The sequence below is a fragment of the Helianthus annuus genome, chromosome 4 (genome assembly GCF_002127325.2).
Source record: "Helianthus annuus cultivar XRQ/B chromosome 4, HanXRQr2.0-SUNRISE, whole genome shotgun sequence".
NCBI classification, from domain to species: domain Eukaryota; kingdom Viridiplantae; phylum Streptophyta; class Magnoliopsida; order Asterales; family Asteraceae; genus Helianthus; species Helianthus annuus.
The window spans coordinates 201,505,619-201,525,814 of NC_035436.2; the positions used below are offsets into that span (position 1 = coordinate 201,505,619).

At 37.1% G+C, this 20,196-nt stretch overlaps 2 protein-coding genes and 1 long non-coding RNA gene across 3 annotated transcripts; 1 reads left to right on the forward strand and 2 right to left on the reverse strand.

Annotated features, from left to right (window-relative positions):
• Window positions 1-5,491: 5,491 nt before the first annotated feature.
• On the reverse strand, window positions 5,492-8,867 carry LOC110937943. The gene is made up of 3 exons (XR_002591124.2): window positions 8,514-8,867; window positions 7,396-7,484; window positions 5,492-5,602 (listed from the first exon to the last, which is right to left on the reverse strand). It is a non-coding gene; the product is annotated as an uncharacterized LOC110937943 (long non-coding RNA).
• A 3,780-nt stretch (window positions 8,868-12,647) lies between these two features.
• On the reverse strand, window positions 12,648-16,048 carry LOC110937942. Its single transcript, XM_022180409.2, has 5 exons — window positions 15,890-16,048; window positions 14,801-15,301; window positions 14,587-14,715; window positions 13,548-14,449; window positions 12,648-13,460 (listed from the first exon to the last, which is right to left on the reverse strand). The coding sequence occupies exons 1-5, from the start codon at window positions 16,044-16,046 to the stop codon at window positions 12,828-12,830; spliced, it is 2,322 nt and encodes a 773-aa protein (XP_022036101.1). The 5' UTR covers window positions 16,047-16,048; the 3' UTR covers window positions 12,648-12,827.
• Window positions 16,049-17,946: 1,898 nt separating this feature from the next.
• On the forward strand, window positions 17,947-18,979 carry LOC110935282. Its single transcript, XM_022177733.2, has 2 exons — window positions 17,947-18,001; window positions 18,110-18,979. The coding sequence occupies exons 1-2, from the start codon at window positions 17,956-17,958 to the stop codon at window positions 18,976-18,978; spliced, it is 915 nt and encodes a 304-aa protein (XP_022033425.2). The 5' UTR covers window positions 17,947-17,955; the 3' UTR covers window position 18,979.
• The last annotated feature ends 1,217 nt before the right edge of the window (window positions 18,980-20,196 follow it).

Here is a 20,196-nt window from a genome sequence, read left to right on the forward strand (position 1 = left end):
GTATTCGCAAGGGTATTATTTGATTCTGGAGCAGATAAATCCTTTGTAGACAATAAGTTTTGTGAATTGTTAAAATTACCTGTTAAAGCCTTAAGGGTGAATTATGAGGTAGAGTTAGCTGATGGAACCATGGAAACCTTCTCGACTGTGTTAGATGGATGTGTCATATCCATTAGGAACCACTCATTTCCTGTATCCCTGTTACCCTTTAAGCTAGCTGGTTTCGACATAGTGTTGGGTATGGATTGGTTATCGCATAACCAAGCTCAGATAGTGTGCAACAAGAAGCAAGTGGTAATCAAGACTCCGTCTGGTGAACCACTTACTATTCAAGGAGACACTCGGCATGGATTGCCTGAGCAAATGTCTATGCTGAAGGCATCCAGATGTCTGAAGAAAGGATGTGTCATTTATATAGCTCAGGTAACCATTGGTGAGGAAAGACCCAAGATTGAAGACATTCCAGTCATCTTTGATTTCCCTGAAATTTTCCCGGAAGAACTACCTGGTTTGCCACCAGGTAGACAAGTGGAGTTTAGAATAGAAATCATTCCAGGAGCTGCACCTGTTGCAAGGGCACCGTATAGATTGGCGCCAACAGAAATGAAAGAATTAAGAACGCAGCTAGACGATCTGCTAGCCAAAGGTTTTATTAGACCTAGTTCGTCTCCGTGGAGAGCACCGATCTTGTTCGTCAAAAATAAGGATGGTTCGATGCGTCTATGCATCGATTACCGTGAGCTTAATAAGGTTACTATAAAGATTAGGTATCCCTTGCCCAGGATCGACGATCTGTTCGATCAATTGCAAGGAGCAAGCTACTTTTCCAAGATTGATTTAAGATCAGGCTACCATCAATTGAAGGTCAAGGAGGAAGATGTGCACAAGACTGCATTTAGGACTCGTTATGGTCATTTCGAGTTCCTAGTGATGCCTTTTGGGCTCACTAATGCACCTGCCGCATTCATGGATCTCATGAATCGCGTCTGCAAGCCGTATTTGGATAAATTTGTCATTGTCTTCATCGATGACATCCTCATATACTCAAAAAGTCAAGCTGACCACGAGAAGTATCTGCGATGTATTCTTAAACTACTTCATCAAGAAAAGCTTTACGCCAAATTCTCTAACTGTGAATTTTGGCTACGAGAAGTCCAATTCCTTAGACATGTAGTCAGTGAGCGTGGTATCCAAGTAGATCCCGCTAAGGTTGAAGCTGTCATGAATTGGCAGGAGCCCAAGATACCTACAGAGATTCGCAGTTTTCTAGGTCTGGCAGGATACTACAGGAGCTTCATCGAAAATTTCTCAAGGATTGCAGCACCCCTAACTTCGCTGACTCGCAAGAATAGCAAGTTCAATTGGGGACCTAAGCAACAAGAGTCATTTGATATTTTAAAGCAAAAGTTGAGTAACGCCCCAGTGTTGACATTACCTGAAGGAATTGATGAATTTGTAGTCTATTGTGATGCATCACACACCGGAATGGGTTGTGTGTTAATGCAAAAAGGCAAGGTCATTGCCTACGCTTCACGGCAACTAAAGGTGCACGAGAAGAACTACACCACCCATGACTTGGAGTTGGGTGCAGTTGTATTTGCATTAAAGCTATGGAGGCATTATTTATATGGAACTAAGTGTGTGATCTATTCTGATCACAAAAGCCTTCAGCATCTGTTCAATCAGAAAGATTTGAATATGAGGCAGCGACGTTGGATGGAAACTCTGAACGATTATGACTGTGAAATAAGATACCATCCAGGCAGGGCCAACGTAGTCGCAGATGCCTTGAGCAGAAAAGAAAAAGTGAAACCAATAAGGATCAATGCCAAGAGCATTGCAATCAAGAACAGTCTGAATGAACGATTGTTAGCTGCACAGAAGGAAGCTGTGTCAGAAGCTAACTATCCTAATGAGAAGCTAGGAGTAACTGAGGAACAGTTATCCTATGGCAAAGACGGAATTCTGAGATTAAATGGAAGGATATGGGTTCCTGTTTATGGAGGTCTTCGGGACGTTATCCTTCAGGAAGCCCACAGTTCCAGATATTCCGTTCATCTTGGAGCGGACAAGATGTACCAGGATTTGAAGGCAAACTTTTGGTGGATAGGCTTGAAGAAGTCTATAGCCACCTATGTAGCAAAGTGTTTGACTTGTGCGCAAATAAAATCTGAACATCAAAAGCCGTCAGGCTTGCTGCAACAGCCTGAACTTCCCGAGTGGAAGTGGGAAATGGTGACGATGGATTTCATCACCAAGTTGCCAAAGACAAGGAAGGGAAACGATACGATATGGGTAATAGTTGATAGACTGACTAAGTCAGCACATTTCCTACCCATTAAGGAGACTTATAGCTCCGATATGTTAGCCCAGTTGTTCGTAGATAAGATTGCATCCCCTCATGGCGTGCCTGTGTCTATTATCTCTGACAGAGATACCAGATACACGTCACACTTTTGGAAAAGTTTCCAACAATCTTTGGGCACACGCTTAAACTTCAGTACGGCTTACCACTCTCAGACGGACGGACAGAGTGAGCGTACAATCCAAACGTTGGAAGACATGCTTCGTGCATGTGTGATTGATTTAGGTGGTAATTGGGATAACCACCTACCATTAGTCGAGTTCTCATATAACAACAGCTACCATACGAGCATTAAAGCTGCTCCTTTCGAAGCCTTGTATGGTAGAAAGTGTAGAACGCCCGTTTATTGGGCAGAAGTTGGAGATGTCCAGATGACAGGACCTGATATAATTTTTGAAACGACGGACAAGATTGTCCAGATTCGTGACCGTTTGAAAGCTGCCCGAGATAGGCAGAAAAGCTACGCAGATTTGAAGCGTAAACCTTTTAACTTCAAAGTAGGTGACAAGGTATTGCTTAAAGTATCACCCTGGAAAGGAGTGACGCGATTCGGAGAGAAAGGCAAATTGAGCCCGAGATACATTGGACCTTTTGAAGTAATCGAACGTGTCGGATCGGTTGCCTATAAGTTAAACTTACCGGAAGAGCTCAGTGGTATCCATAATGTGTTCCACATCTGCAATCTAAAGAAGTGTTTCGCTGATGAATCGCTAGTTATACCGCATACAGATGTACACATCGATGAGAGCTTAAAGTTTGTTGAAAAACCGGTGTCGATCGAGGATCGACAGGTTAAGAAGCTTCGAAGAAAGTATATACCGATTGTAAAGGTAAAATGGGATGCCCGTAGAGGTCCCGAGTACACGTGGGAGGTAGAGTCCACGATGAAAGAAAAGTACCCTCATTTGTTTCCATAAATCTCGAGGTCAAGATTTCTTTTAAGGGGGTGAGGATGTAACACCTCAAAAAAAATTTTGTGTCCTATAATGTATTGACACGTGTCATAAGCTTGGACGTGTTAAAGAATACTATAGAGGGACTAAAGTTGACAAACATAGAAAGTATGTGAATTCAAGGGTTCAAAACGTCAACAAGGGATAAATATACTTTACAGTAACCCTACATGATGCTCGTACCTTCAAACGAATGAATCATGGATCATACAGAACGAAATGTGGAAGAAAGTGAGAGATTACGAGCTACAGGGGTTAATTGTGTCAACATGTTTAAGTTATACCTCTGAGTGACCCTTTAACAAACTCGAGGCTTTGTAACGGTAAAATATGCTCACTAGAATACACCATATAGATTTCATCACGTTCCGTTATAATATGAGAAGGTTATGACCAAATTCGTTTAAGAAGGGTTAAAAACGTCAAACATTGAAAGTTATGACTTTTCGGGTAGTAATAAACTAACCGAGGGTTAATAAGTTAGGTAAAAGTCACGAGGCCCTTATACGAAAATAAGAAAGGCCCAAAATGCAAAGTTACCCCTCTCTAAATCCAAGAGCCAACTGCAATGATTGTAAAAGATTTGAAAAATCTTACAGCAGGTCTCAGGCGGGCCGCGTAAAGGTTAGCAAGGGCTTTACGCGGGCCGCGCTAGCAGTTGAAAGATATGGGTTCTGTCAGAAGGATTCAGACGGGCCGCGTAAAGGTTAGAGGACCTTTACGCGGGTCGCGTCAATGGCCCAGATACAGAAAATGCGGACAGAAGCACTGTTTGCTGTTTTAACCGACTTAGGAGCCATATTATCAGCATGGGCGCCCCCTAAACGACCCCTAGGACTCAGGGACACTTGTTGGTGATCTAGGAACCATTGTAGACTTAGTTGTAATGATCCTATGCATCCAAGTTCACTATAAAAGGCCATGAGATGCAACCATTGTAACCACACCTTCAATCTGCACTTCTGATCATTTCTGGAGCTCAAGTGTCTTCTCTAAGCATCTCTGGTCGATCATTAGACTTCAGTAAGTATGCTTAACCCTTCTTAGTTAAGTTTTTGCTTAGTTAAACTTAGAAGTCAAACCGTCGTAATTCACGGTTAACTTAACGATTAGTCACTAATGGTCCAGTGATTAGTCGAATCAAAGGTAGTTATATGTTGGTAATTATGTGAGCATTAAACCCCTAAAAGGGCACCCTCTGATTTCCACTCTAACTAGTCCAAATGTCGGGTCAAAGTTGCTTAGAAAATGGCCACGACCGTGACACGCGGGTGTAGGCGTACACCCGAAAATGTGTCCATACTTATAAAGGTATAACCGTTGGTTTTCCCGCCGCGGTTTTGTACTATGTGGTGTGTCAATTAACCTTAAACCCGGCACGAACCGGGCGACTAAACGCATAACGAACATGTAATTATTTTACAAGATTAAATTTGATTAATTATCCCAAGTTATAAAAGTTCGTGCCTCGTGCATTCAAATCAATTTCATTAAACTTTTTTTTAAAGTGTCGGTTGAATGTATTTACCAGTGTAAACTGACGTATTTTCCCCAAAAAGATTAAATGCAGGTTCTACACGAAATAGGCTGGCCACTCCTTAGCATCGTTAGAGTCTCGCAAGCTTGGATGCCATTATTTGTTGAACAATATCTTCTTTTTATTTTGATCCACCTGTGGATCTATTTCAGCTAATATGTGATACTTTGATATTACATTTGGTTGGTTGAAATAAATCTATATTTATGCTTCCGCTGTGCATTTAAGTATTGTGTTGTTTGACTATATTGTTGCCAACTACGTCACGGTAATCCCCCACCGGTGAAACGTGTGGAAATCGGGGTGTGACAAACTTACACCTTTTAGTAGAATAAATGTTTATTCTATAAGTTGCAAATACAATCAGGATAATATTCAAGATATGGTTCCCGACGCGAAATAATACGGGTCGGAACTAATATAAATGATAAAAACCATGTTTAATGGTAAAAGAAATAAAACGGTAAATTAGTCATGGAAAGCTAATTGTAAAAATGGATTTTTGAACGTGTTACGCCCTAATTCGTATTTGTCAGAAGTCGCAGCGGAAATTCGTACCATAAAATTTCTTTCATTACAAACGTCTTGACTTACTTGAAAGTTCGTTTTAAAAATGTATCTTTTACAAAGATAAAATATAAGTCATGTTTACTAATAGTACATACTTAATTATTCCCGTACAATCTATCTCGTGACTCGGTCTTCGATCTCTAATTCTTGTGATAATCCGCCCGTTATCCGTATAACCTGCACTCACCACATACATTCATAACATTAGTACACATTATATAAACAAGACTCATTCGCGTACACTTCACATTTCGTCATCTTTCAAACTTTAAGCATTTCATATGCGTATCCATTTCCTGGTGAGGCTTCAATAATGTACCTGCATTACTTTTCATTCTCAAGGTGCACCATTAATAACGTTAGCCCTCAACGTGACTAAATTATGCATACATGCGTAATTACATACATACATACACATCTACATACGTACATATCTTCCCTACAATTTTACATACGTGTATACTCTCATACATGTCTTATTACATACATACATATACTTCTACATACGTACGTACCTTTCCTACATCTTTACATACATGCATACGCTCGTACATATCTTTATACATACATACATGCACATCTATATACGTACAAACCTTTCCTACATCATTACATACATGCATACACTCGTACATATCTTTATACATACATACATGCACATCTATATACGTACAAACCTTTCCTACATCATTACATACATGCATACACTCGTACATATCTTTATACATACATACATGCACATCTATATACGTACAAACATTTCCTACATCATTACATACATGCATACACTCGTACATATCTTTATACATACATACATGCACATCTACATTTGTTCATACCCTTCCTACGTCATTACCTACATGCATACCTTTATGTACACGTGCTAGATCACGCGTACCTCTTACATAATCATACATTATTTACATGGGTCTTAGACTTAGCTTTATAGCTCATAAACATCTAAGGAACCATCAAAATCATGTTTGGAAGGTCCGCCGTAGACCACGGATGACAAACCGAAGCCTACGATACATAAAATAACTTAAATAACAAGATTTCAGCTTTTGGAACTTGGGGAGGCCGTCGCCGACGCCTCTAGGGCCGTCGGCGACGGGCCTTGCATTTACCCGTAGCCCAAAAACCCGTAGACAGGAGATTAACCCGTCAGCACAAAAATTCACTTTCTGGAGCCCGTCGGCGACGCCCCCATACCCGTCGGCGACGCCCTCTAGAAACTGCAGTTTTCTGCAGTTCCGTTTCGTCGTCCGTACGCACTAAAACGCGCATAACTTTTGAACCGTTTACCCGTTTAACCTCCCGTTTCTTCCTACATGCTTGTAAATTCACATTCTATCATATTAACTTAAAATCCTACCTCCGGAATAAGGAATTTCTTAACTTACATGCATTCGACATATTACCCTTTTCTAACTATTTGACCCGTTCGTGCATTTATCAACATAATCTGATTACTTAACCTCGACTCCTCATGAACCTTTTAATATCAACGTCATTTATCATAGAGGATTAAATTCTTGGATGTCTTACCTATTTTTAACATATTTTTGGTCAGAAGCTTACCTTGACCCGTTATGGGTATTTATGCATTAAGTAGTTTATGACATACAAAAAACATACTCCACATTTTCATGCTTGACCAAAGTATTATACTAATCGAATATCTTGATTCCAAACAACTTCTAAGGTCGTTTGCCCGATATACCTATCAAGGGCATTTTAGTCAATTATGCTATATCCTTAATAACAAAGGAATTTCTTGCATGAGTGACCAATCTCACTACTTAGCTACAATTTCTTAATCACACCTGCCTAGCTTGGTTCAAACTAAGATCCGTTTAATACTTTATTGACATCATACAACTCATTCCTATTTGACCTCAATTATCACATATAATTAGATTGCATATAACATTACATAACAACTAAGAAGTGATTGCGGAATCACTTACCTTAAGCGTCCGTGTTCAAGCTTGCTTCCTCACCTCCTCATGACCCGTTAACGTTCCGTTCTTGAGTCCATGCTAATGTGATCCCTCTCCTTTCATGTCATTACAATCACATTATGGTTAGCACAAATGCTCATTCATACTAACATTCATTTCCTTCCATTCATATATTACTTGCATTTTTATTAACCAAATACCACATACATAAGGCATAGACTAAAAGTTACCTTGTTCCACATTCACGCATCTCAATCATCATCGTACACGACATGTAGATCATCTAGTACATAACACATTACTTCTCTACTATTATAATTGTGTCCGAAAGGCTAACCATGTTATTCATTCATTGTTGACTTTCAAAAAGTCAACTGTCTTACTTACACACTTTCAACTTATGAACATGTATCCATCTTAATATGGTAGAGCATAGTATTAACATTATACGCATTTCATGATCGTATTATATGACATATTAAACTACATGATCACCTAATTATATACACATGTACATACATAATCCTTTTCTTCCACACCAACGTTTTCATATCTTCACAACTAACACCTTAACTCATACTTAGCTAACCCAACATCCTTTCAACATAGCCTCCGCATGAACTATATCTAAAACGCACTTCTCATGTTAGTTTACTATCAAATACATTATTATCACGTTCTATATATAATTACCTATTACTTGCATACAATTTCACACATCATTTCCATTTAGACATTTCATCAAACACTTGGTGTGCGTACAACTTTCTAAGCCTAATGTACAAGTATTTTATGCATAATATTACATGTTCATATCAAGATCATCAAGTTCCACTAGAATCATAAAATTCTCATAATATACCCAAATTAACTAACAATTAGTCATTACATACAACATCATACATTAATTTTACACAACAATTAAACATGTATAATTATCCATATCATCATCTTCACTACTACAAGTGGGTTTCATCCAAAATCATCAAATTACTTAGAATCTTGCATAGTTCATGTTCTATATAGTGATTCTAACACATGTACATGATCAATTTCGTACAATTTCATGGATTGTTCATAACCCACTTCATAGCAAGATCATTAAATCGTAAATTACAACTTACCACATGTTTAATAGGGCTAGATCATCAAGAAAACGTGTTCATGCATTAGTTTAGGCTGAAATCCTTCTTCAATTTGATGGTTTCTTGAGGGTTAGGGTTTACACCCCTCACTCCCTTCTCCTGATCGTTCTCACGCACACACACACCTTGTGTGTGTGAGATTTTTGTTTTAATTAAATTCACTTTCAACTTTGGCAATCCTAGTCCCTCAAGTTTATTACCCATCATAGTTACCACAAGTTTCAATCCTTTACTTAATTTGCTAGACATTTAACTAGGTTTACTAACCTAGTTATTATACCCCCTTTTGTTAAACATGATAACAAACTAGCAAATTAATAATTCGGTTTTGGGGCGTTACAGAACGGTTACTATAAGTAAGCCTAAATGAATAAAAAGAGTAAAACGGGTCAAATGGTAATGAGGATACCGTTTGACAAATATCGACTAATAAGCACTTGTCGAGTCTTATGCTTACATGATGAAGTGGCTTATGAATTCGTGTTGCTATGAATTAGCAAATCTTCGAGACAGGGTATTAAAACGGGTCAATGTATTGATCCGAGCCAGGTACACATAATTATGTTGTAGTTAAAAGTGCTATTTTGGTCAATAATTGGTGAGAGTCTTTTGTCATAAAATAAGAGACTACAATTGACCAAAAAGCCCTTAACAGGCGAACCGAGTAAACGACCGTTAGAGGTTGTTTAGAAACTTGTTTATTGATTATGAAACCCTTAGATACATATAAAAGTGTAGGCAAAACATTTGTGGGTCGAAATGCCTAAAAATGGTTCATTTGCGTAAAATGACTAATCGAAGGGTAAAAATTGGGATTTGGGGTTCCTTACTTTAAATCCACCACAAAAATAGTTGTGGTGGAAAATAATTAGTTAACTAGTATGGAAATGCAAGATGCGAAGGGAAAATGGCGAGTTGGATGCTTAATGCACAAAAGTCATCTAAACGGGTCAAAATAAATTACGCGCGTAACTTAGGTGTTTGCCACGTACTTCACAAAAGTTAAGAATCCAAGATAGAGGATTGAGTTAAACACTTTGGAATATGGTTTCTGATTAACTAGAAACAAGTTGGGAGGTCTTAAATTCAAATGGGTCAAAATGTTGATTTTGAGCAATAAGCCGAATGCTTAAAAATTTAGAATTTTATTAGTTTGAATGTCGGATTTTTACTCCATGAGATGAAGAATTAAATTACGGTCGCGTAGGAAAAAGAATCACCTAAAACGGACCCGAAGATAAAAAGTTATGGCGTTTGAAAGTTGATTTTTGATAAATAAACATAGCTGGGCGAAATGCAGGTTTCAGAAGCAAACTTGCTGGAAATTGGACTTCCCCGCGGCACGCGACAGGAGACCAGAATCCGGGCGCGACACGCGACAATAGTCACGACACGCGACAGAACATGGGAATGCCGTCGCGACACGCGACGGCTTGATATTTTGGAAATTTGTTGCTAAACTTATTGTTGGCGTATTTTGACGCACAAACTGGCTCAAACATGTTTTTAGATGCCAAATGACTAACTCAATTCATGTCTTATGGAATGTAGGTATATGGTACCGTAACGGAGGACGATCAAGCTCGATGGAACGAACCGAACACACATCAAATGAAGCTTCCGCAGTTGTTTTAGTTTGTTTTATCAAAAGTGGATTTATGAAAACACATTCAATTATGTTTTGGAATGTTGTAAACATATTTAATTATTTATAACATAAAAGTTTTTGTTAAGTGGCATTTTTCATATAAAATGCTTACTTTAATGTTGTAGAAATGTTAAAAAAATTACTACGGGTGTTACAAGTTGGTAATCAGAGCTCAAGGTTGTTGGCAAATGTGTTCGGTTCGAGGCTTGATCGCAAATCCGGTAAGTACATGTATATTAATGATTAACATGATTAAAGTGTTGTGGACAACACATAGGGTTAGCGTGTAATTCACGTTACCTCAATTAAATGATAAACATAGTTGACGAAATTACGTGCGTTAGTACGTACAATAAAAAGCATTATATTACAATACGAGCGTTTGTTAATGTCGAAATTACTAACTTTTGTAAATGTTTAGTCGAAGGGCACTCGCATCTGAAGATAGCGGGAGTGTAACAAATCTCGGATATGACGGAGGAACGGTCTGAAGTATGACGAGCAGAGCGTACTCGCCAAGGACCCAAATCGCGTAACAGTCGCGAGTAAGGTGAACAGCAAGGAAAGCCCGTTAGGACAAGCATTACAGGTGCACATTTTAAATCTTTTTACACGAATACTAATATGCAACAAATACATAGAGACTGACCATTGCATATGTAGATTAAAAACTTGGAAAAACCTGAATAGAATACCTATCCAGGATATTATTTCCAAGAAATCTAAATAGAGGCGTTAGTTACATGGAGTGTAATGTGAAAATTATAAAAAGGTCATGAGTGTCAGGTGTTGATCGCTTACTCTGGCCAAGTAAGTAGTGAACACATGATGTCATGAACTTTTTATGATGGACATGCTTACATCCGATGTCAATTTACACATAGTGTTTTATCTAGGTGTTATATGTACATGGTGTTCTACACCTGATTGTCAAATTACACATGGTGTTTTACAATCCTGAGTGTTTGAAATAGTTTTAAGTATAGCAATACCATACTCATATTAAAGATAAAACACTCGATTTTATAGTATAGTTTTTTTAGAAAACATGATGTTTAAATAAACGGGAGAAACTTGCATGTGTTTACATGTGTAGGATTCTTAGCATGTGATTTGTATATGTAACCATCTTTTTCTTCTTGGGCGCCTTGCCCCTTTTCCAATTAATAAATGGCATGTGTTGGTTCCTTCCTACCTTTCCCATGATTTTTACCCTTTTGTTTTAACTCTCCTCTATATGATATTGATTGTGTAATTATATTCTAAAGAGTATCAAGTTTACTAGGGTAATTGTCCGTCAAGAGTTAGTTAACCACTTTCATTGTATGCGTAGAGTTATCACATAAGGTCTTTCAATTTCTTTCTTTCTATTGTTGTAAGTTTCTTTTGTTCACAGTAATTGTAAAAATGGTATGTGGTATCAAAATAGAACAAACAACACGAAGATAAGCGACAAAAAACAGCGACAAAACTTTATTGATTACCCAAACCAAAAAAGCCCCCAAAACCCTTTTGATCTCACAAAATATGAAATCTAAAACTGTACAAAAGAAAGACGATCAACTGATCTCACAAAACTGTACAAAATATATCAGTTGATCTATACAAACCAAACCAAACCAAAACAAACAGATCTCACACGAGATCAAGCCAATCACAGACGATCAGCTTCAACACAACGAAACAAACCCTAAATCGCCTGATGAGAGAGAATAGAGTCTTCGAGAAGATAACCAGCTACAACTCAACTATTTCACTTCTTTATATAATGACTGAAAAAGATACTTTCATAAAAGACCTTCAAGTTCCTTCTTTAACACTTTACACCTCAAAAGATACACTATACACCCTGAACATTTAACCTGTACACTTCTTACCCAAAAGTGGTTAAAAACATTCCAACAATATTCACAACTGTACTGTAACGAAAATAACAAAGATGTTGCAACATGAATTATCATATTTCTATAATTTATTTTAACAGTAATCACTATATGAAAGCTTAATTCAAGTCAGGGGCGGACCTAAGTTTCTGCGTTGGTGGGCGGGCGCACCCGTTAAAAAAAATTTAGTGTACTTTTAGGCAAAAAAAAAAAAGCCGACCGCACCCCTTGAAAATATTATCCGCACCCCTATCAAATAATTCATGGGTTCGTCACTGATTCAAGTTTGCAACTCAATTAATTTATGATCACCAATCGACTTTAGTTAATGATCAATTTATCAACAAAACTCAAGAATGTGTTCTTTTATATCGTAAAACCTAGAATGTAGAAACCGAATTATGAAACCAATTCAACTGAATTATAACTTGCTTGGTCTGATTAGATTCTTGATCAGATAGTATGTGCATTTTGGTTCCATTTTTAAGGAACAACAAACTAACTAGATTGGTGTAAATTAAACCTTCTAAATTTACACCTTAAAAGTCGCAAAGTTTATGGCTTTGAAGCAGATAAAACAACTATGCAAACAGAACATATTTATATTTGAAAAAAATACACGATCCATATGAAATTTACAACTTTACAAAGCAAATATTCAAACAAACACATTACAACTGATACTTAATCTATATGGAATTTACAACCACTTTACAATGGACATATTTAAACAAACACATTACAACCAGGCAACCACTATGGTTATACCTTGGGGTTTTCATAGTAAAGAACATGTTTCTTGGGCTTGAAGAGGTACCTAGAACGATACGTTGATCGAATTACATCGAAAAATAAACCATATTGCAGAGATATATATAAGAGGACCGGCAACACCCCAAACACGCAGATTAGTATTGGCATCCATAATAAACCTTTATGGTAAAGTACAAAAAAGCTGACACCAAAAGCGACGGTCATGGTTGTAATAGATAGGAAAAGAGTTAGTATACCTAAAATCAACTTTTCTGGTAATGATTCCAAGAAATCACTTTCAGCATAACGAGACGTGAGGATGGATAAAAATATAAGAATTGAGGCAGAAGACGCGACTAGGGAAATGGCATCAGCGACAACAAAAACCATAAAGGTTGCTTTCGAATGGAATATGGGGATACCATTGTTTTGGTCATACCCACCGGGAACTGTAAAAGCTGCAGCAAACACTATGGTCGCAATAAGCGCTGCAACAACCATACATTGACTAGCCGTGTCTTTCATCCATTTCTCCCCTTGTATAACCAATTCTTTATGCTCCATTGTAAATAACTCATGTGGTGTTAAACCATCTCTATTCTTCCGTTCTCTATAAGAAGGAGGAATCATTTTCTCTACTTCCTACAACACAACACAAACAAACTAAAACAGTTATAAAATACTTTATGGCTACGCTTATCCTTAAAGAAAAGAAGATTCAATATGTACCTGAAACCATAACAGTTCTCGTTGCATCTGTAAAGCAACTCCCGACACATCCTCGAGTTGTTTTTGCTTGGCACGTGTCCCAACTAAATGTAACATATTGTTCTCATGTTCATCTTTGAGAGGAGTTATCAAGTCTTTCATTGCACCTATCTCGTACAATAAATTATAGATACCTTCGTGGCGATGTTTGACAGCAATGTGGAATATACTTAGGTTGTTGTCATTTACCTTCCATATCAGATCGGGATATTTACGTATGAGCTCAACTAAGAATGTTGTATTGCCCATTTCGGCAGCAATAAACAATACCCGAGTAGAGTGTGCCCTTAAGTTTGTTTCAGCACGCATTGTGGCAACACTTTTAGAAATAAGCTTTTGTAGATGTTGAGCTTGATCTTCCTTACCATATCCCCGCTTAATTATGTCTTGGGTTTCATCATGCACGTTCACAATATGCTTAGAAATTAGCTTTGTTAGTACCAGAGCTTGATCTCCCTTACCAACAACTACTGTGTTGTCTTGCTTGACAATTTTTTGGGATTCGATATGCATGTTGACAACATAGTCAGAAATGAGGTTCTTTAGTTGCAGAGCATGATCTACTTTCGCAGAAGTTGGGTTGGTGTCTTGTGTTGTCGAATCGTGTTGCCCTCTGATTATTTTCTGGGTTTCAACTTCCATTTTGCCAAGAAGTTCCGAAATGAGTTTTTGTAGTTGAATAGCTAAAACCATCCTTCCGGAAGCTAACTTGTCTTGCTTAATTGAATCCACTGGCCCTCTGAGTATAGTATCGATTTCTTTCTTGGGCTTTTTTGCAACGTCTTCCCAAATGATTCTTAATAGTAACAATGCTTGATTTTCCTTCTCTTGAGCACCCACTTTTGAACCAATGAATGTAAAAACTGGAAAAAAAAAAACAATCCAAAAGAAGCTAAACTGAGGGTACCAGATATTTATGATATAAAAAAATATGGATGATACCAGAATCACATAAGAAACTCAAATATGGTGAAAACATTGTCATATTTGAGTTGTTTACCTGTCTTGATGGTTCTCGTTATGATATTAGAGTTTGTTTCATCGAATGCTTTAGGCTTACGAGCCAAAATTCCCAGTATGGCCCCCCTAACAAGATCTGGATACTTTTTCACTATCTCTAGTGCAATATCTGAAATTTAAAAGAAAAAAAAAAACTTCGCAATAAGGGAAATGTTACAACAAAGTCTCCGATAAAAGAAAAGCATATTGATTACCAAACATGTCATTCTCGACACATTTTTCGAGAAGCCAACCACGGTTCTCAGGATTCCAACAATCATCACGCAACTCGTTTGATACTTCATAAAGATACTTAACAACATCATAATGTCCAAACAAGGCAGCCACATATAGTGGCAGCATTTGTCCAGAACCTGGGATTGTCTGCAAGATGTTGTTCTTTTCCACCATAATCTTAACAGTTTTAATGTTTCCAGCAGCAGCTGCCAGATAGAGGGCCGTGTTGAAGCTTTCATTTTCAAGAGCCAAGTCTTCTTTTTCCATCAAATCGACCAGGTTTCTCACGAACTCTTCCACATTTTTAGGATCACCTTTTGAAGATGCCGCTACGTGAAGTGCAGTTTCCCCATTTTCGGTGATACTAAACCTCACCAACTCCTTTTTCTTTTCAAGAATGGCTTTGGCAGCGTTCCAGTTACATTTTATCGCTGCTTCATAAAGAGGGACACCAACTTTGAGGTAGTTTTCTCTAGGTCCTTCAAAGTAGTTCCATTTAAAGCAAATAGTTAGTACCTTATTCATCTCAGTATTCTCTTCAATTTGGTTTAACATGATTACATCAAGCATACTATAAATCTGCTTATCAAATTTGACAATGTGACTGAGTTATATCTTACCAATAGGATGTGAAATTTAAATTTTTGATAAATTTAGGACTGAAATATTAATTCATGATGGATATAAGAAAGAATTAGTTACTTGTTTAGTACCTTTGGTTTACACATTTTGCCATTTTCATACCGATTTATTTACAAATCGCAGGTGCTAACCATGTAATTACATGGTTAGCACCTGCGATTTGTAAAAGTTGGTACCAATGGTGCAATTTTCAATAAATACGTCTGAAAATGGCGAAATGAGTAAACCACAGCTACAGTGTAATTAATTCTATAAAAAAAATAATTTGGCTACTTTCTGGTAATAAGTGCAAAGTTTGTGAAAACTGAACATTCACTCCTACATTTATTTAAAACTGAATTATCAAAAAAAAAAAAAAAAAAAAAAAAAAAAAAAAAAAAAAACCCTTCCTTTCAATGTAAAAATGGTATGGATAGCAGATATACCTGCAATAAGATATCGGCGAGGTAGGTTCGGTTTTAATCGTCTGTTATTGATTTCCTGCTGCTGTGGCGGCGGCAGCTGCGGCTGGGACTGTGGCTGGGGGTGGCTCAAGAGTTTATCCTCAACGATTGAAGCTAACTGCACTTCTCTTTGGGCCATCTGCACAGTCACACCATATGTAATAACAATTATTAAAACCTAGCTGAAATTGCATGACAATTTTTAATGGGGTGAGTATGATAATACCTCTGCGTAATAGAATGATTCTGGAATATGAAAACTGAAAGGCCTTGAGTTGAGTGATCATATGAACATGCATTCCGTAATTTATATCCAATGTATCATCCTTAAGTCAACGTTAATTAGAAAACGGGCCCATGGTGCATAATAATTGCATATAAACAACTTATCTAACGGAGATAGCAAAACTAAATAAATACATAAAACATTAAATAATTGTTTGGTTGGATTGGTAATTATGTTGTCCTTTTCATTGAAAAAACCTAGTGCAGGGATGACAATTTCCAACACGATTCCAATACCATAAGAAAACAATCACGTTTTGGATCTTTTTAAGAAACATGTTCAGGTTCGCCTATTTAATTGAATGGGTTGTGTTTGTGTCACATGATATTCTAACCTGTCACACGATAGAAAAACGCTAATCTAATGGGTTGCTTGTTCAAACATGTTACAAATCCTAGACATCTAGTGGAGTATTAGGGTACATTATTTGGGCTAACAAGTGGTAGTTTTAAGCTAGTAGTCAATAAGTTGTTAAATGTGTACTAACGATACTTTCTTCCCAAGTAAATTTACAGTCGTCATAAGAATTTTCTTTTCAAAGATAAAGTTGAAATGGAAATCATCACCAATAATAAAACAAACTGGAAATCCTGTATTTACCCTCAAAACCGGTATTAATGTACTTGGTGAGCCGAAAAGTAAAATTTTTTACTAGATAAAGAAAATAGAAGTATTGTAATTCGTATAAAAAAAATGTGGGATGAATGGTGATGATGGTTAGTGGTAAAGCTAGGGTGGATGATGGTAGATGCCGTCCTGGAAGGAAGAATAGACATGTAAGAACATAAATTAAATTTAGTGATTTAGAAAAAAAAAATATATATTACAAGTGACTTTTAAATAAGGGTGTAAGGGTTGGAAGAATCGATATGGGAACATATAATAAAATTAGTGATATAGAAGAAATATATTACAAAGTGACTTTTAAATAAGGGTGTTAAGGGGTGGAAGAATCGTCATGTGGGAACATAAAATAAAATTAATGATTTAGACCAAGCGTAATGGGGCGTTTCCCATAAGTTTTTTTGCCCCAAAACGCCCTATAACGCCCTCATCCCCATTACGGGCGGCGTTTTGGGGCGTTATAATTCAAAAAAATTGAGGCCGGCGTTTAAATTAAAACGCCAAACAATCCATTAATCCACCAATCAACGGTAATATCTCCAACGGCTAGTTTGACCATTTTTTATTTTTTTTAAAATCTATTATATATATATATATATATAAACAATCAAAACTCATCCATTTTCAACAAAAACACTCTCAAAACCTCTCTAAAAAATCCCACATTTTATAAAAAAACTTGATGGATTCTCCTAGTTCTTCATCCATGATGAATTTTTACTACAACGAGTTTTTTGCGGATGGCGATGGTTCGACCGATGAGGAGCTTGAGCAAGAGGCGGTTACGAGTGCATGTCAACTAGCGGTTCGATATGTCAACCATTCTCGTCGGCCCGAAGCCCCAAAAAATAAAAGAGGCTATGTTGAACGAGACCGACGCGCGGCACACGAGCGTTTGATGAAAGACTATTTTGACGAGGCGCCGACATTTTCAAACGAAGTTTTTAGGCGTCGTTTCCGGATGAGTAAACGGTTGTTTCTACGCATAGTCAACGACTTGGAAGCCAACTACGATTATTTTAAACAAAAACCGGATGCGAGAGGGTACCTTGGATTCACCGGTATCCAAAAGTGTACGTCGGCATTACGAATCCTTGCTTTTGGTAACACTACCGACATCAACGACGAGTATCTAAAAATGGCGGAGAAAACAACACGAGATAGCTTGGAACATTTTTGTCGCGGTACAATGTTTTTTTTTAGTTTTATTTTTTTTAAACGACGCGTATGCTTAGAATTTTTTTTTTTTTTTTTTTTTGAATCTTATGTTTGTCTATATTTTTTTTATAAAGGTATAATTGATGTGTACGGTGCGCGTTATCTTAGAACGCCTACATGGGAGGACCTTCAAAAGATCTACGAGGTACATAATGCCGAGCATGGTTTGCCTGGTATGATCGGGAGCATAGATTGCATGCATTGGCGTTGGGATAACTGCCCGACTGCATGGCGAGGCCAACACACACGTGGTGACCAAAAAGGACCCACTATTATTCTTCAGGCGGTTGCTTCACAGGATCTTTGGGTTTGGTCGGCTTACTTTGGCGTGGTCGGGTCATGCAATGATATCAATGTTTTAGAACAATCGCCGTTGTTAGAGGAGTGGATTTCTGGCAAAGCTCCAAAAGCGTCGTTTTACGCAAATGGAAACTACTACCCCCATGGATATTATTTGAGCGACGGAATTTATCCTAGGTATTCGATTTTTGTGAAGACGTTTAGTGATTCTATTGATGAGAAAAGAGCATACTTTAAAAAGGTTCAAGAGTCTTCACGAAAAGATATTGAGAGATGCTTTGGGGTTCTTAAACAACGCTGGCAATACTTGAGAAATCCTTGTCGTGCATGGAGCAAGCAAAAAATGAGAGATGCTATGTACGCTTGTATAATCATGCACAACATGATTTTGGAAGACGAAGGAAAGGCGATATGCCAGAATTATGTGCCAGAAGCCGTTCACCAGGAGCATCCGCAGGCGTCAATGGAAGAAAGAGTGAGTAACGCGCGAGAGTTGCGTTACGAACCGTACCATTCCCAGTTAATGGTTGATTTGGTACACCACGCATGGTCGGTTCGTTACGTACCACCTGAGGGAGAGGAAGAAACGGAGGACGAGGAAGACGAAGTTGGCGAGGGTGACGAAAGCGAAGACGAAAACTAGTTTTTTTTTTTTCTAGTATTGTATTTTTTTTTTCTGTTTTTTTTTATTTTCGGTTTTTTTTTTCTGTTTTTTTTTATTTTCGGTTTTTTTTTAGTTTTTTTTTTATTTTTTTTCATGGTATGTAATTTTATTTTTAAATTAATGAAGTTTTTTTATGTTTTAAATTTAAAAAAATAATTGGGAAATGATTGTAAAATGATTGAATGGGGCATTATACCACTACACCACTTTTTCTATAATGCCCTCATGCTGACTAGGACGCCACATGGCGCAAAACGCCCCATGGTGGAGGCATTATAGTGTATCACCACTACACATGGTCTTAGAAAAAATATATTACATGGTGACTTTTAAACAAGGGGTAAGGGGTGTTTCTTTTGTGGCGAGCAGCCACCTCTCTGCCACAGCTAATCACACTCATGTCAACTTTCCTTTTAACTTTTCATTTTGCCTCAAACGTAAGGAGTGCTCTCCTCGTGAAGAGTAGTCCATTTCTATTTTTAATTTTTTTTATTTCTAAAAATTATACATAATATTTAAAACATATTTTAAACTAAATAAATTTTACCTTAAACTAGAATCAAATAAAACAAAACAAAAAAAAAATCATCAAACAATTTATACCATAAAATAAAACAATTCATCTGCATCGAATAAAATACAACAAAAAATATCATACCATATTATCATTCATTTTAACTTACCTTGTGTTATTGTAGGGCCCTTACATCTTGAAAATTCTCCTTAGATCCAAACATTTTATTTATAATTTTATATATACAAAATCAATAGAGGGGAATAGTTTCAAACATCTCTCAAATACTTCTTCATTGGTTATCTCAGTTTTGAATTACGATTTGTCCACATTTCAAAGTTACATTTTTCCCATAGTTCAAAATTACAGTTTTGTCATTGTTGTAGATTTTGACAAATTACGAATTTGCCCCCAGTTCAAATTTTATATATAAACAAAACCAATGGAGGGGAATAGTGTCAGCCAGGTGTCTGGCACTTCCCAATTGGTCCGAACAAATTACGATTTTACCCCAGTTTTGAATTACGATTTTCCCCCAGTTCAAAATTTCATTTTTGCCCATAATTCAAAATTCATTCTAGTTTTGCCATTGTTGTAGATTTTGACAAATTACGATTTTGCCCACATTTCAAAATTACAATCTTTCCATGGTTGTAGCTTTTGATAAATTACGATTTTATCCC

What these genes read in the sequence shown, in the direction of transcription:
- LOC110937942 (XM_022180409.2), bottom strand. Translation starts at nt 16,046, where the DNA reads ATGGCCCAAAGAGAAGTGCAGTTAGCTTCAATCGTTGAGGATAAACTC. An exon ending in AACGAGAACCATCAAGACAG is followed by an intron (nt 14,450 to 14,586) that starts GTAAACAACTCA and finishes TTTTTTTTCCAG; the next exon opens with TTTTTACATTCATTGGTTCA. An exon ending in GAGAACTGTTATGGTTTCAG is followed by an intron (nt 13,461 to 13,547) that starts GTACATATTGAA and finishes GTTGTGTTGTAG; the next exon opens with GAAGTAGAGAAAATGATTCC.
- LOC110935282 (XM_022177733.2), top strand. Translation starts at nt 17,956, where the DNA reads ATGGCGGAGAAAACAACACGAGATAGCTTGGAACATTTTTGTCGCG. An exon ending in CTTGGAACATTTTTGTCGCG is followed by an intron (nt 18,002 to 18,109) that starts GTACAATGTTTT and finishes TTTTTTATAAAG; the next exon opens with GTATAATTGATGTGTACGGT.